General features: G+C 38.0%; 1 protein-coding gene and 1 non-coding gene across 2 annotated transcripts in view; both read left to right on the top strand.

Annotated features, from left to right (window-relative positions):
- Positions 1-15712, top strand: part of LOC104596679 (uncharacterized) — a 193226-nt gene that overhangs the window by 138750 nt on the left and 38764 nt on the right. The window contains 3 exon segments of the mRNA XM_088895128.1: positions 11360-11434; positions 11892-11975; positions 12176-12319. Of these exon segments, the coding sequence (XP_088751254.1) occupies positions 11360-11434; positions 11892-11975; positions 12176-12319 (303 nt within the window).
- LOC148804127 (small nucleolar RNA R71) lies at positions 4228-4334 on the top strand. Its single transcript, XR_016081538.1, has one exon. It is a non-coding gene; the product is annotated as a small nucleolar RNA R71 (small nucleolar RNA).

The raw sequence follows: 15712 nt of genomic DNA, 5'->3' as shown, positions 1-15712 counted from the left end.
ATTTCATAGCCCAGTATGCTTTATGCTCTAATTCAACAGGAAGGTGACAAGTCTTACCAAACACCAACCTATAAGGAGACATCCCAATAGGTGGTTTGAAAGCTGTCCTATAAGTCCAAAGCGCATCATCTAATTTCATTGACCAATCATTCCTAGATAAGCTCACAGTCTTTTCCAAAATACCTTTCAATTCCCTATTTGAAATTTCTACTTGTCCACTAGTTTAAGGATGATAAGGGGTAGCAATCTTATGGGTAACACCATATTTAATTAATAAATTATCAAACTGTTTATTGCAAAAGTGTTTACCTTCATCACTAATGATAGCCCTCGGTGTACCAAATCTAGTAAAAATATTTTTTTTTCAAGAATTTGATTACAACCTTAGCATCATTAGTGGGACATGCAATTGCTTCCACCCATTTACTCACATAATCAACAACAACAAGTATATATTCATTATTGAAGGATTTTGGAAAAGGACGCATGAAATCAATGCCCCAAACATAAAAAATATCACAAATAAGAATATTGTTTAGGGGCATCTCATTTTTCCTTGATATATTACCTATCTATTGGCATCGATCACAATAACTTACAAAGGCATAAGTATCCTTAAATAAGGTAGGCCAATAAAATCCACTTTGTAAAACCTTTTCCGTCGTCTTGGATGGTCCATGTTATCCCCCTGCTTCTTTGTCATGACAGAAACTAAGTATACTCCGCATCTCTTCCTTTGGTATGCATCTTCTCACCATTCTATCTGCATAAATCTTGTATAGATACGGTTCCTCCCAAAGATTGTGCCTCACATCAGATAAAATTTTTTTCTTTTGATGAAAAGAAATGTTAGGGAGCAACTCGTCACCTACGAGAAAATTAGCAAAATCAGCATACCACGGTTCATCATTATCATGCACAAAACATAATTTCACTTTAGGAAATTCATCATGCAAAGGGTGTTCATCCATGCTCTCCACATACTCCCCGTCCAATCTAGACAAGTGATCAACTACCATGTTTTCGATGCCTTGTCTTTGATCTCTAGGTCAAATTCTTGCAATAATAAAATCCATCTTAACAACCTAGGTTTTGCATCTTTTTTAGCAAGTAGATACTTCAATGCAGAATGGTCAGTATAAACAATCACTTTAGATAAGATCAAATAAGGTCTAAATTTTTCAATAGCAAATATTACAGCAAGTAGTTCCTTTTCAGTTGTTGTATAATTTCTTTGTGCATCATTCATGGTTCTACTTGCATAATAAATGGTATGAAATTTCTTGTCTATTCTTTGTCCTAAAATTGCATCTAAAGTATCATCACTTGCATCACACATGATCTCAAAAGGCAAATTCCACATGGGGGCCGAAACTATGGGGGCTTGGATCAATTTCTCTTTTAAACAATTAAATGCATGTAAATAAGCATTGTCAATCACAAAAGGTGCGTCTTTCACTAAAAAATTAGTTAAAGGCCTAGCAATTTTAGAAAAGTCCTTAGTGAACCTCCTATAAAAACCTGCATGTCCCAAAAAACATCTAACTTCTTTCAATGATTTTGGAGGAGGAAGTTTTTCAATTAATTCAATTTTAGCTCTATCCACTTCAGTACCTTTAGAAGATACTTTGTGGCCTTAAACAATTCATTCCCTAACCATAAAATGACATTTTTCCCAATTAAGAATAAGGTTAGATTCCTCACATCTTTTAAGCACCAAAGACAAACTATGCAAGCATGCATCGAATGAAGATCCAAAAACAAAGAAGTCATCCATAAATATCTCCATAAAATCATCAATGAAATCTAAAAATAGAGACATCATGCATCTTTGAAAAGTAGCAGGGCATTGCACAAACCAAAAGGCATTCTCCTAAATGCAAATGTTCCATAAGGGCATGTAAAGGTAACTCTTGTTCTTCAGGAGCATTGGTTTGATCAATAAAGGGGGGGAAATGATCTTTTCTAGTAGCATCATTCAATTTCCTATAGTCGATACATACCCTCCAACCTGTTACTGTCCTTGTTGGGATTAATTCATTATTTTCATTTTCGACTACAGTGGTCCCTCCTTTTTTTAGGTACAACTTGCATAAGACTTACCCAAGAAGAATCAGAGATAAGAAAGATAATACCTGAATCAAGCCATTTTATCACCTCTTTCTTTACTACCTCTTTCATATTATGATTTAACCTCCTTTGGGGTTGCACCATAGGCTTGAATCCTTCTTCCTCAAGATTTTGTGCATGCAAACTGATGGACTTATTCCTTGAATGTCGCCAATGCTCCATCTAATCACCTTTTTGTGTTCCCTAAGCACCCTTATCAACTTTTCTTCTTCAAGACCTGTCAAATAAGAAGGAATAATCACAGGTAAGGTAGATGAATTCCCCAAATAAACATATTTTAAATGCGAAGGAAGAGGTTTAAGTTCAAGAGTAGGAGGCTTCTCGATTGATGGCTTGGCTTTTGAAGAAGAAGAGGAAATATCCAAAGGCAAAAATTTTTCTCTTTTTGTCACGAGTCCTCTTTGCTTTTCTCCCAAATAGCCTATGGCCTCCTTATGCCTCTCATCTAAAATTTGTTCCTTCACATCAAAAGAGTTAGCAGTGCAATTTTCTATGGGATCATCTAACCTGAATGCATGGAACTTTCTATCTGCCAAATCATCAATGCAATCTATCATTAAGACTTCTCTTTCATCATTGGAATGTTTCATAGCCTTAAACACATTAAAAATAACTTCCCCGTCATTAATTCTAAGGCTAAGTTTTCCTTGTTGGAAATCAATTAAAGCTCTTCCTGTGGCAAGAAAAGGTCTCCCTAAAATTAGGGGCATATCATAATCTTCTTCCATGTCCAAAACGATGAAGTCAACAGGAAAAATAAATTTATCTACTTTTACCAAAACATCTTCCACTATTTCCCTTGGATATTTGATACTTCTGTCAGCTAATTGAAGAGAAACAGTGGTAGGTGTTGGCTCCTTCAACCCAAGCTTTCTAAAGACAGAAAAGGGCATCAAATTAATGCTTGCACCAAGATCACATAAAGCCTTGTCAAAATTAATTTCACCAATGGTGCACGGAATAGAGAAGCTCCCTGGATCATTGAGTTTTGGAGGTAATTTATTTTGTAGGATCACCGAGCATTCCTCATTAAGCTTTACCATCTCAAACTCCTCCAATTTTCTTTTGTTTGAGATTATTTCCTTCAATAATTTGGCATAACTTGGCATCTGAGAAATAGCATCAAGAAGAGGAATGTTAATATGTAACTTTTGAAACACCTCTAAAAATTTAGCAAACTGCTTATCCAAGTTAGCCTTAAGAAATCTTTTAGGAAAAGGAAGAGGGGGTTTGTAAGATTTTAAATTAAGAGTAGAAGAACTTCCCTTTTTCTCTTTTGATGACTCACAGTCTTCTCTTTGGATTTAAGTTCTCGGCTTTCTTCCTCTTTTACCTGCTTATCATCTTTTCCTTCTTTTCCAAGTTCTTTTCCACTTCGCAGAATGATGGCCTTTACTTCTTTTCTTTGGCTTTAAGTTCTCGGTATTGCTAGGTAATCCTCTTTGTGTCATTGCCGAAATTGCTTAAGCAAGTTGTCCAATTTGAGTTCCTAACCCTTGAATTCTTGCCTTCGTACTATTGATAAATTTTGCCATCATATCCTCCAAATTTGACTTTTTCTCTTGTGGATTTTGTTGGTGTTTCTGTTGAAAGCCGGGAGGTACTCCTTGTTGGTTATTACTCCAAGAAAAATTTGGATGGCTTCTCCATCCTGGATTGTAAGTGTTGGAGTAGGGATTGAAATTGGACATGTTGCCACCATAAGAAACAAAGTTAGCCTGTTCGGAAGAAGAAGAAAATGTATTTCCTATTTGACAGTCTACACTAGCGTGTCCCCCTTGCCCACAAAGCTCACACGAAGGAAAAGGAATAGAAGAAACAATCATAGCTGAAACCCCCAAATTTTCTAATTTCTTATTTAATGCAGCATGTTGAGCCGATAAAATAGTGATAGAATCAACATTATAAATTCCAACTCCCTTTTTATTTGTTCTCTCATTGCCCCATTGCTAACTATTGGCCACCATCTCCTCCAAAAGTTCATATGCTTCTTCGGGAGTTTTTCTCATAAGGGTACTACCTGCAGCTGCATCTAACATTGAATGATTAGATTGATTAATGCCACTATAAAAAGTTTGCACTTGCATCCAAACAGGTAGACCATGGTGAGGACACTTCCTAAGCAGTTGCTTAAATCTCTCCCACGCCTCATATAAGGTTTCATTATCAAATTGAGAAAAAGTTGTTATGTCATTCCTTAATTTAGTCGTTTTAGCAGGTGGAAAAATACTTAGATAAAAACTTTTGTGCTAAGTCATCCCATGTAGTAATCGAACCTACAAGAAGAGAGTTAAGCCAATCTCTTGCTTTATCCCTTAGGGAGAATGGAAACAACCCATCCCATATAGTAATTGAACCTGCAAGAAGAGAGTTAAGCCAATTTTTTGTTTTATCCCTTAGGGAGAATGGAAACAACCTAAGTCTAATGGTATCATCACTAACTCCATTATGCTTAAAAGTATCACATATTTTAAGAAAATTAGCAATATAAGAGTTAGGGTCATCATTGGGACCAGAAAATTGTACACTCATTTGGATCATCTGAATAATTGCAGGCTTGATCCCAAAATTGTTTGCTTGCACATTCGGCCTCCTAATGCTTGATGTAGTACCATCCAGAGTAGGTATAGCATAGGAGCTCAATGTCCTTGGATTATTTTGGTCTTGAGCCATCTTGTTCTTTCTCTCCCTCGTTCGCTTTTTCAAAGTCCTTTTGACTTATTGATCAAGTGGTATTAATTCTCCACCACTAGTGTGTGTCATGCACTAAGAACCTACAAAGAAAAGAAAAAAAATAAAAAATTTCCTAAAAAATTTTATAAATTTGAACCCAACAGAAATTAAAATAGAAAAAAAATTTAAATCCGAAAATAAAACAAATAGATGTTCAATCTAAGGCTAATTCAAGTAGTTTTGATATGCAATAAACTAGTCCCCGGCAACGGCGCCAAAAACTTGTTGTGTAATTTATGCACAGTTAATTCAGGCAAGTGTACCTTAGTCAAATGTGCGTATAATGATGAGAAAAGTGTCGATCCCATAGAGACTAGATCACAGTACCAAATCAATTTTAAACTAACCTAAGTTGAACTCGTGAATCAATTGAATGAATAAAAACTAAAAGAGTTAATGCAACTCCAAGAACTTAATAAAAATTGAATTGATGGATGAATGCAGCTAGGGTTTAGGTTTCATTAAATCAAGGTTATATAATTACCTATTTAATCCAACTCAAGACCAAAATTACCCTAAGGTATATTAAAGTTATTTGCATGTGATGGTGGATTTCCCTAAATTAATTAATAAGCTTTTTCAAGTCATATTAATCCTTTATTAATCCAATTCTACCATCAAATTTCTAAGTGGTTGTCAAAAGGAAAAATAAGCATTAAGTTCTTTGGAAACCACTAATCGTAGAAGGGGATTTGACTCACTAAGCTTCCTTGATTCCCACACATGAGCTAATCATCTTTCGATATCATAGTCTATCATACGATTTTTATTGCGTAGGGATCTAATTCACAACAATCCTTTGGTCAGTCATGCATGAATCATCAAATCATTAAAAGATTGGCCAATTCTTTTAAAGCATTAAGCACAACAATAAAAATTCCTCATACAAATAATAAAGGTCTTGAATCGAATTAAACAAATAACTATATAATCTTAAGATCAAAATCCATCTAAACCCTAGCTAAGAGAATTTAGCTAGACATCATTAAATTCAACATACTCAAGAAAATTAAAGGAGAAACACAGCAAGAACACATCAAAGAATGAATAGAATAACAAGAAAACTTTAGCCTTTGGAGGTTGAAGACAAGTGCAACAACTAAGCCTTCCTCCCTCTTGGATTCGGATTCTTCCTCTCCTTCTCTAACGTGCTGAAACTGCTTCCTCTCTTCTTCTCTAGTATGCTGAGACTGCTTCCTCTTTTCTTCTCTGCCAAATTCTCTCTAAGGATGTGCCCCTTTGCCTTGAGTCTATGGTTCTTTTTATAGTGCAGCCTCCCCTCAATTGCTTCTCAGTGCAGACTCCTAATTCAACAAATTAGATCTCTTAGTCTTTATCTCAATTGAATTCCTATCTCTTCTGCACTGCCAACTGCCAGACCCGAAACTTGTATCTCAAATTTCACTTGGTTGGCGGCGGAATTAGGGTGAGCGATACACATAAGAGTTGTATCCCTATCTCTTAGCTTTAACTATCCATTTGAATCACCTCAATCAAAATTATAAGCAGAAAGTTATGCCCAAAATACGGGAACTATATCAAAACAGGAAATTTCCCGATTTTTGTGCATACATATCAAATCCGATTTCAATGGATTCTCTCCTTCATGGCTACATCATGGAGCATCATTGCTGCATGGTCCTTCCTCTATGATTATCTTGATCAATTAAATCAAACTCCTCCTTAAAATTTCATAATTAAGCTCCAAATTACCTTGCAGGACAATTTCATCATAATTAGTGCAATACCATGCTAATTCCAAAAACATTATTACCAAAATCATCATGTTATAGGTATGAAAATATGTACAAATATAGGCTTATCAAAGTTCATCCATGACTAGTGGAAATAAGTAAGGACCAAGTGCTAACCAATTGTCATTCCAATATTTGATGTCTCTCCCAAGGAGTTCTAACGTTGGTTGTTGTACCTTCATACATATCCTTAATTAGGTCTGCATACATTTGAAGCTCCTTTTTTCCAGTACCCACCATCTCTTTAGGAACTCTATCATATGCTTTCTCAGTTTCTCTAGATCAAATGGATACTATTTGAAGATACCATTTGATAAAAATTTAATGCCATGTGTGGTTTTAGGGATTCTAAAGCGGCGCTCATATTCACCAGCTTTTTAGGATCCTGTAAAACAAGGAAGTTGTATAAAATCTAAGATCGTAGCAGCATTGCAAGGGCTAATAGATTAGCCAAAGAACAAAATTACAAGACAACAACATAGAGATTGAAGGGCATTATGCATTGGTGATTAAATGGCTACAAGAAGAGGAAAAAAATCCTGTGGCAATAGAAGGGGTGGAAGAACTTGTTGGTAGATTTACAATGTTTGTTAAATTTCAACAACTGGTAGATGGGTTTGAGTGGATTTTGACAAACATTTATGGACCCAATGGATATATATATATATATTTGTAGAGGAGACAAATAGCCTGAGGCAAAGAACTACAATAAGTATGAGAAAGTTTAATGAGTTGATTAATTCTTTTGAACTAAAAGAATTGCCTTTGTTGCATACCAATTTCACTTGGTCAAACCTTCAAAGAAACCCTATTTGCTCCAAACAAGATAGATTTTTGTTTACTGCAGATTGAGAAGAGCATTGGGGAATCCTCGTATCCAGAGCCTTGCCTAGGGTAACTTCTAACCATTGGCCTACCAAAGGAGGATTGGGTGGTTGGGGTCCAGCACCATTCAGATCTAAAAACATGTGGCTGTGTCACCCGGGATTTGTTGGAAAGATAAAGGATTGGTGGGCTGAAAGTAACCCAAGTGTGAACTGGGAAGGGATGAAATTTCATTGGAAGTTAGGGAGCTGAAATCTTAGATCAAGGAGTGGAATATTCAACAGTTTGGAAGGATTGAAGAGAAAAACTAGGAAGTGATAGATAGAATTGAGGATCTGGACAGCAAAGATAGATTTTAAGGAAGCAATTAGAAAATCTTCTATACAAGGAAGAAGTTAGGTGGAGGAAAAAAATCCATACACAAATGGGTGAAGGAAGGAGAGAAGAATGCATAATTCTTCCAAGCTATGGCAAATAGTAGAAGAAAGAAAAATTTAACCTCTAAATTAGTGGTTGATGATGTAACACTTACTCAACAATTTGAGATAGCTGGGGTGTTTGTGGACCATTTCAAATATAATTATAGGGGACCCCTAAATGGAAGAATTTGGCTAGAAGGGTTGGATTGGCCTAAGGTACCTGAGGAGCTTAAGGTGTGGCTTGAAAGGAGGTTTGAGTTGGAGGAAATAAAGAAAGCTATTTTCTCAATTGATAGAACTAAAGCACTAGGACCAGGTGGTTTTACAATGGTTTTTTACCAAAATTGTTGGGACATTTTCGAACATGACCTTCAGAGAGTCTTTAATGAATTTTTCGAGGGGGATGTGATAAACCCAAGGTTGAATTCTACCTTTATAGCTTTGGTTCCAAAGAAGAGTGGTGCTATTCAACCTAAGGAGTTCAGACCTATCAATTTGGTAAACAACCTTTACAAAATCATTGCTAAGGTGCTCTCAAGGAGAATAAGGGCTGTGTTTCCTCACCTCATTTCCCAAAATCAAGGTGCCTTTGTTAGTAATAGGAAAATAACAGATCAGATCTTAATAGCCAACGAGAGTGTGGAGGACTTGAAAAGAAGTGGGAGAAAAGGAATCATGTGTAAGTTGGATCTAGAGAAGGTTTATGACTTGGTGGATTGGTCCTTACTAAGTCTTGGAAATTTTTGGATTTGGGGCTAAATGGTGCAAGTGGATTCAAGGCTTTATAGACTCTTGCCATTACTCTATTTTAGTGAATGGAGCAGTGATAGATAATTTCCCTGCAATTAGGGGCCTTAAGCAAGGGGGCCCCCTCTCTCCATTTCTGTTTACATTAGTTGCTGAAGTTTTGGGCAGACTAATAACTAGGGTAGATTCTAGACACCTAGTGAGGGGATGCAGAGTGGGCGGAGATAGAGTTCTGATCACCCACCTGCAGTTTGTTGATGATACCATTTTGTTTTGTGAAGGTGAGGAGCTTAGATGGGTCAGGAATTTGTAATTGGTGGTACAGATCTTTGAAAAAATGTCAAACTTAAGAGTGAATTTTGAGAAAAGTTGTGTGGTGGGGATCAATATGAAGGAGAGAGAGTTGGCTAAGAGGGCAGAAATTCTAGGATGTGTAACCTCTGAGTGGCCTATAAATTATATGGGTTTGCTCTTAGGAGATAATCTAAGAAATAATAGTTTTTGGAACCTGGTGGTGGATAGGTTTGCTAAGAGGTTAGCTTTGTAGAAGAGGAATTACCTTTCCTTGGGTGGTAGAATCACTTTGATTAAAGTCTACCTTGACCAACTTGCTAATTTACTTCTCATCTGTATTTAGGATCCTGGAAGGAGTGAGCAGGGTGTTGGAAAATTTGATGAGAGATTTCTTATGGGACCGGGGGAAGAAAAAAGAGATCATAGAATTGGGTGGGAGGTGGTCACCATAATTAAGGAGATGGATGGATTGGGGATAGGAAGTATTCGAAGGAGAAATGAGGCTTTACTTAGGAAATGGTTATGGAGGCTGCCAAGGGAGGAGGATAATCCATGGACTAAGGTGATTGTGAGCATTCATGGGCAAATGGCAGATGGATGGGATGTTGGAGTTTTAGCAAGGGCTACACAAGCTTCTCCTTGGAAATCTATACATGCCATTCTTCGTTCCTTCTTGCCATTGATCAGGTATGACCTATGTTTTGGAAACCAGGTATAATTTTGGGAACATACTTGGGTGGGAGGTGTGACCTTGAAAGAACAATTCCCTTCCTTGTATTCCATCTCCATGTTTAAAAATGAGTCTGTGTCCACCTTTGTGGCACCTACAAATACATTTCTTGGCTTTGATTGGGATTTGGGTCTGAGAAGGGGCCTTAGGGATGTTGAAGTCAACCATGTTTCTGCCTTAATTCAGACCTTGGGTGGGGTGGTCTTGGAACCAGGGAGAAGGGATAGTAGACTTTGGACTCTGACCTCTTTTAGTGAGTTTTTTTGTGCTTCCTTAAGGCCTTAACACAACCCTCTAATAGCTCGGATATAGGCCTTCCAGATCTTGAACTTTGGGGCAAGCCGACTCCCCCAAGGATTGATGCTTTTTGTTGGGAAGCATTTCTGGAAGATGTAACACTTGTGACTTGCTCTAGAGGAAAAGACCTAATTGGTGCCTAACCCCTAATTGGTGCATCCTTTGTAAGGCAAATGGTGAGAGTTGCTATCACTTACTGATATCTTGCTCTCTTGTTTCATATATTTGGGAATGGTTTTTCTCTTTATTTGGTTGCAGATGGATGCCCCCGCTAGATGTACATAGCTTGTTTGCCTCTTCCTTTTTAAGTTGGCCAAAGAAGAGGGTAGAATTCTTTGGAGATGTGTTAGAGCTGCCATATGTTGGACAATGTGGCAGGAAAGAAATTCAAGGATCTTTAATGAAAAGGAGAGGAATAAGGAGGTCATTATTGAAACAATTACTATTAGAGTGGTGTGTTGGGTGAAATCTCTAGATTTGTTTGAGAATATCTCCACAGATATGATAAGAAGAAATTGAAGGAAGTGGCCAACTCAGCACTTGCTAAACCCAAGACAAGTCCCATTTGGTCTCCCCTGGCCTTTGGCTTGACTAAGATGAACTTTGATGGGAGTAGTGAAGGTAATCCGGAGCCTTCTAGAATTGGAGGAACCTTTAGGGATGAAGATGGGAAAGTCATTGCTCTATTCTCTGGCCCTACTGGTGTAGGTCATTCTCTTCGAGCTGAGATTCTGGCTGTGATGGAAGGAATAAAGAAGGCACGAGAGCTGGGCTGCTGCAAGCTCATTATTGAAGGGGATTCAAAATTGGTTATAATATGGCTGCAAGAAGAGAAGATTGGTCTTTGGAAGTTTGCTAATGAAAAAAGAATGTTCAACCAACTAGCACAAGGTGTGACGATTCAGTTTCAATGGGTAAAAAGATGTGCTAACTCTTTTGCAGGTACCCTTGCTAAGCAAGGGGTGGGAAGGGAACAACTGTTTTGGGCCATTCTGTAATTAGATTATATTTCTTTGAGGAGGGTTAAGAGAGTTTACCCCTCCCTAGTCCTTTGTACTTCTTTCTATTTTGAAAGTTTATTGAAAGTTTTGTTATTGATAAAAAAAAGTCATGATTAGATAAAAATTCTGAAAATGGATAGAGTTGTAAATGTAAAATGGAAACAAAGATCAGAAAAGGGGATTGCTTGCTGATGCTTTGGTAGAACAAGGGGTAAATCAAGGGTAGTTATTTTGGGCAGAATGGATGATGTTGTAAAAATAATCTCTCTAGTTATCTGTTTTCCCGCTATACCTTCCTACCTCAGGATTTGCTATTTCCATTTCATTACCTATTTGATGAAATTAAAATATGCTTATCTGAATATTTTGTATACTATTTTATAAATTTTGATACAGATTACTGATTGACACTTTATTTTATTGTTTTAGGCGTATTATTGACTTTGGTAGTGCAATTGATGAGTTCACCATGAAGCATCTATATGGACCGAATGGACCTTCTAGGTATGACCCATTTTCACCGTGAAATATCCATGTTTAATAAATTATTTTCTTCTTTGATAAATAGTAACTAATCCAATGCCTCAGAAAAGAAAAGTAGAAAAAGAAGCTCATACAGATGAGTTAATAATGTTTCTATAAGCTGAATGGATTTTCTAGGAGGTTGATGAGCTGAAGGAGAGGGATACATTTTTAGGAGGTTTCTTGTCAAGATTTAGGATATCCATAGATTCCTACCCATTAATGGTGGTTCATTAATGTACATTGTATTGGACAACATGTTATTCAATTTCCCTTTGGCTTTTCTGCTTTTGATTCTGTATTTTGCTTTTCTCATTATGAAATTGTACGTAAGGTAACAGAAGTTATTTTATTTAATTGTATATATACATATATATGTTCTTATTAAACCACCATGTATACTTCTTTTTTTCATTGTATTTTGTTTATTGTGTTTCAGATTTGAACAGACTTCAGAATATAGTCCTCCAGAAGCTCTTCTGAATGCTAGCTGGTTTCAGGGTGCAACAAGCATAACTATGAAGTATCTTAAGATCCCTCAAAACTTAATGGTGGAAACTGAGTGTTCTAATTTCTTAGTTCAACCATTGGCTGAATTTCATGCTTATACATGTCGAACAAATTGATAAAGTTTCTTGGTTGTTTCCAATAAACAAATAGCTATGATACACGGCAACGAATAAAGTTCTTTTTTCTTAAAAGATTATCTGTGCTCTTTGTCAGGTATGATATGTGGAGTGTGGGGGTTGTGATTTTAGAGTTGATCCTAGGATCACCTCATGTTTTCCAGTTAAGTGCTCGAACACATGCTCTTTTGGACCAGCATCTTGAGGGTTGGAATGAAGGCACAAAGGAGCTTGCTTATAAGTGAGTCCTACCTTAAGAAATGTTGTTAGTGTTATTATTTTATTTTTTGTTAGTGTGCTGTCAGCTTGTTTTCTTCTTTTAACTAGTTTATTATTAGGGTGTGCTGCCAGGGGTATAAATGTAATCTCCCATTTATTATTATCTTATATCATTATAAATAAGAAGCTGGGTGCCGCCAGCAACACTTTTTGACTCCCAAACTTTTTTCCCTCTCTCTTCTTCTCTTCTCCTCTCTCTTCTCTCCTCTCCTCTCTCCTTTCTATCTTCTCTCTCTCCAAAAAGAAAATATGGTATCAGAGCAAGGTTCTGGGCGATAGGAGTCCTTTGTCGTAGCACCAAGGTAACCCTAGAAAAAGAGAACCGATGCTGTGAAGACCCTGTTCTCTCTTTGGCTGATGCTGTGAAGGCTATTTCTTTGGATTTGCACCTTCGAACAGGTGTTGTACAGGGGCGTGCGATCCCCTTTGTCACAGGTATGTGCTGTGATGTGTTGGTATGTGTAGTGGGTAGCCCAATGAGGACTGAGATTTAAATATCTGGATTGTTTGGTTGCTGTTAGTGAGTTTCAGCAAGGTTCAAAATATTGCTACTTTGTTTTATACTTTGTTTTATTTTTTTTTTCAAAACCGGTTCAGGGGGGCCAGTTTAATGCTCCTCCACCCCCTGAACCAGTCAGAACCCCGATACACCCCCTGTAGGGGCATATCAGGGATGTCCCAAAACGATACTGATCGGCCGATACGTGTTGATACTTTGAACCTTGAGTTTCAGCAGTATTTTATTATTTCTTTCTGGACTATTTGATTGTTCCTGGACTGTTTAGTTGCTGATGTGCATTTCAGTGGTGTTTGGTTTGGTGTTTAGTGTGAACTGAATTCAGATCTAGGAGAAAGCAGAATTACGGGTGTCCAGAATAGTCAACCCCCACCCCAAAGAGCCTCTTTTATATTAAAGAGATAAAACGTATGTACAGTTACAAGAATGCCCTTACAGGGCCGAAAAATAAAAAGAACAAATAAAATAATAAGAACTATGATACTATACAACAAGGACTACTCTAGTAATGTACATCAAGATATATCTTCACACTCCCCCCCCAAACTGATGTGTAGACATCAGCATCAGTTTGCCCATAAGAATGAGATGTCGACTCTTAGTCATGGCCTTTGTGAAGATGTCAGCAATCTGCATGTGAGAGGCAACATGAGGAAGAGATATAGAGCCTGCAACAAGGAGGTCTCTAATAAAGTGACAATCCACCTCGATATGTTTAGTCCTTTCATGAAAGATTGGATTAGACGCGATCTTGATAGCGCTGGTGTTGTCGGCATATAGAGGGATAGGAGTAGGAAGAGAAATCCCAAGATCAATGAAAAGTGACTTCAGCCAAACAATCTCTTTACATGCAGAAGACATAGCTCTATACTTGGCTTCAGTGGAAGACTTAGAGACAGTTTGCTGTTTCTTGCACTTCCAAGAGATGAGAGAGTCACCCATGAAGATGCACCACCCAGTAGTGGATCGGCGAGTGTCAGGACAACCAGCCCAATCAGCATCAACATAAACCCTGAACTGTATGGATGATGAAGAAGAGAAAAACAGTCCCTGAGAGGTTGTGTCTCGAACATAAAGGATGACGCGGCGAACTACAGTCATATGTGGTTGTCTTGGGGCAGAGACAAATTGACTGACGACTTGAACAACATGTGAAATATCAGGCCTAGTCATAGTAAGATAGATCAAAGAGCCAACAAGCTGACAATACAGGGTGGCATCAGGAAGGATGAGGCCTTCGGATTTGGATAGCTTGACATTCAGCTCTAGGGGGGTATCAACATGTTTCTCATCAGTGATTCCAGCTAGTTTGACAAGATCAAAGGCGTATTTTTGTTGACAAATAAATCACCCTCGACTGCTACGATGAACCTCTAAACCCAAGAAGTAAGTGAGAGGACCCAGGTCCTTCATATGAAATGAGTTATGAAGTAAGGACTTCAGCTCACAAATGTTGTCATAGTCATCCCCCATTAGGAGCATGTCATCAACATATAATAGAAGAATAGTAATACCCTGGGGTCTTCTCTCAACAAAGAGGGAGTAGTCAGAGGAACTCTGATTATACCTAGCTGCAACAACAACATCCCGGAAGTGCTCAAACCAAGCCCTGGGTGCTTGCTTCAGGCCATATAAGGACTTCTTCAGGCGACAGACACGTGAAGGATCACTGCAATATCCAGGTGGAGGTTTCATGTAGACTGTCTCCTTTAATTCACCATGAAGGAACACATTCTTCACATCTAATTGATAAATAGTCCAGGAATAAATAGAAGAAATGGCCATAAGAGTTCGAACTGTGGTGATCTTAGCGACTGGGGAAAATGTTTCTTCATAATCAATCCCATATTCCTGACTGTATCCTTGGGCAACTAACCGGGCCTTATATCGATCAAGAGAGCCATCTGATTTCAGTTTGATCGTATAGGCCCAACGGCTTCCAACAATAGAAGCATCTGGAGGAGCTGGCACAAGATCCCAAGTGTCATTCTCATGGAGGGCTTGAATTTCGGCATCCATAACTTCTTTCCACTGAGAACTTCTAATGGCTTGCTAATAAGATCTAGGGATATCTGTGGAAGAAAGTACAACAGAAAAGGAACTATGGTTTGAAGGAAAACCATAGCGGTTAGGAGGTCTAGAGATACGGGTAGAACGACGAAGTGGAATAACTGAACTACTATCTGAAATAGGAGGATCTTGGGTCAAGGTATCACTTATAGAGGATATCTGAGATGAATGCTCTGGACAAGGTGGAAGGGGGGTTGTAGGCGTAGGAGCCGGGACATGTAGCCGCTTGCAGGTGAAGACAAGAAGATCTCTCTCGGTTGAGGAAGTAGTAGTGTCATTTGAATCAAAGTCCTGCAAAACAGAGATGGAAGGAGCAGACAATCTAGCAACCCCAGCAAAGAAGGAGATATGTTCAAGAAACACAACATTCCGAGAAATCCGAATACGACGAATAGCAGGATCATAACACAAAAATCCTTTGTGGTCAGGACTATATCCCACAAAGGCACACATAGCAGACTGAGCAGTTAATTTAGATCGTTCACGAACAGGAAGATGAACAAAACAAAGACATCCAAAAACATGAAGGCTAGAGAAATCTAGGGATAACCAAAAAGTTTTTGGAAGGGAGAGGTGTTGCCTAGAATAGAGGATGGAAGAAAATTGATCAAATACACGGCTGTACTGGCTGCTTCTACCCAAAACGAAGTTGGAGTATGAGACTCCTGTAGTAATGTCCGCACAACACTGAGAACGTGTTCGTTCTTCCATTCAGCTACACCATTCTATTGTGGAGTTTCTGGGCAGCTGCGCTGAGATTGAATTCCA

The sequence above is a fragment of the Nelumbo nucifera genome, chromosome 1 (genome assembly GCF_055504915.1).
Source record: "Nelumbo nucifera cultivar China Antique chromosome 1, China Antique-T2T, whole genome shotgun sequence".
NCBI classification, from domain to species: Eukaryota; Viridiplantae; Streptophyta; class Magnoliopsida; order Proteales; family Nelumbonaceae; genus Nelumbo; species Nelumbo nucifera.
This window is presented reverse-complemented; position numbering and strand designations above follow the sequence as displayed.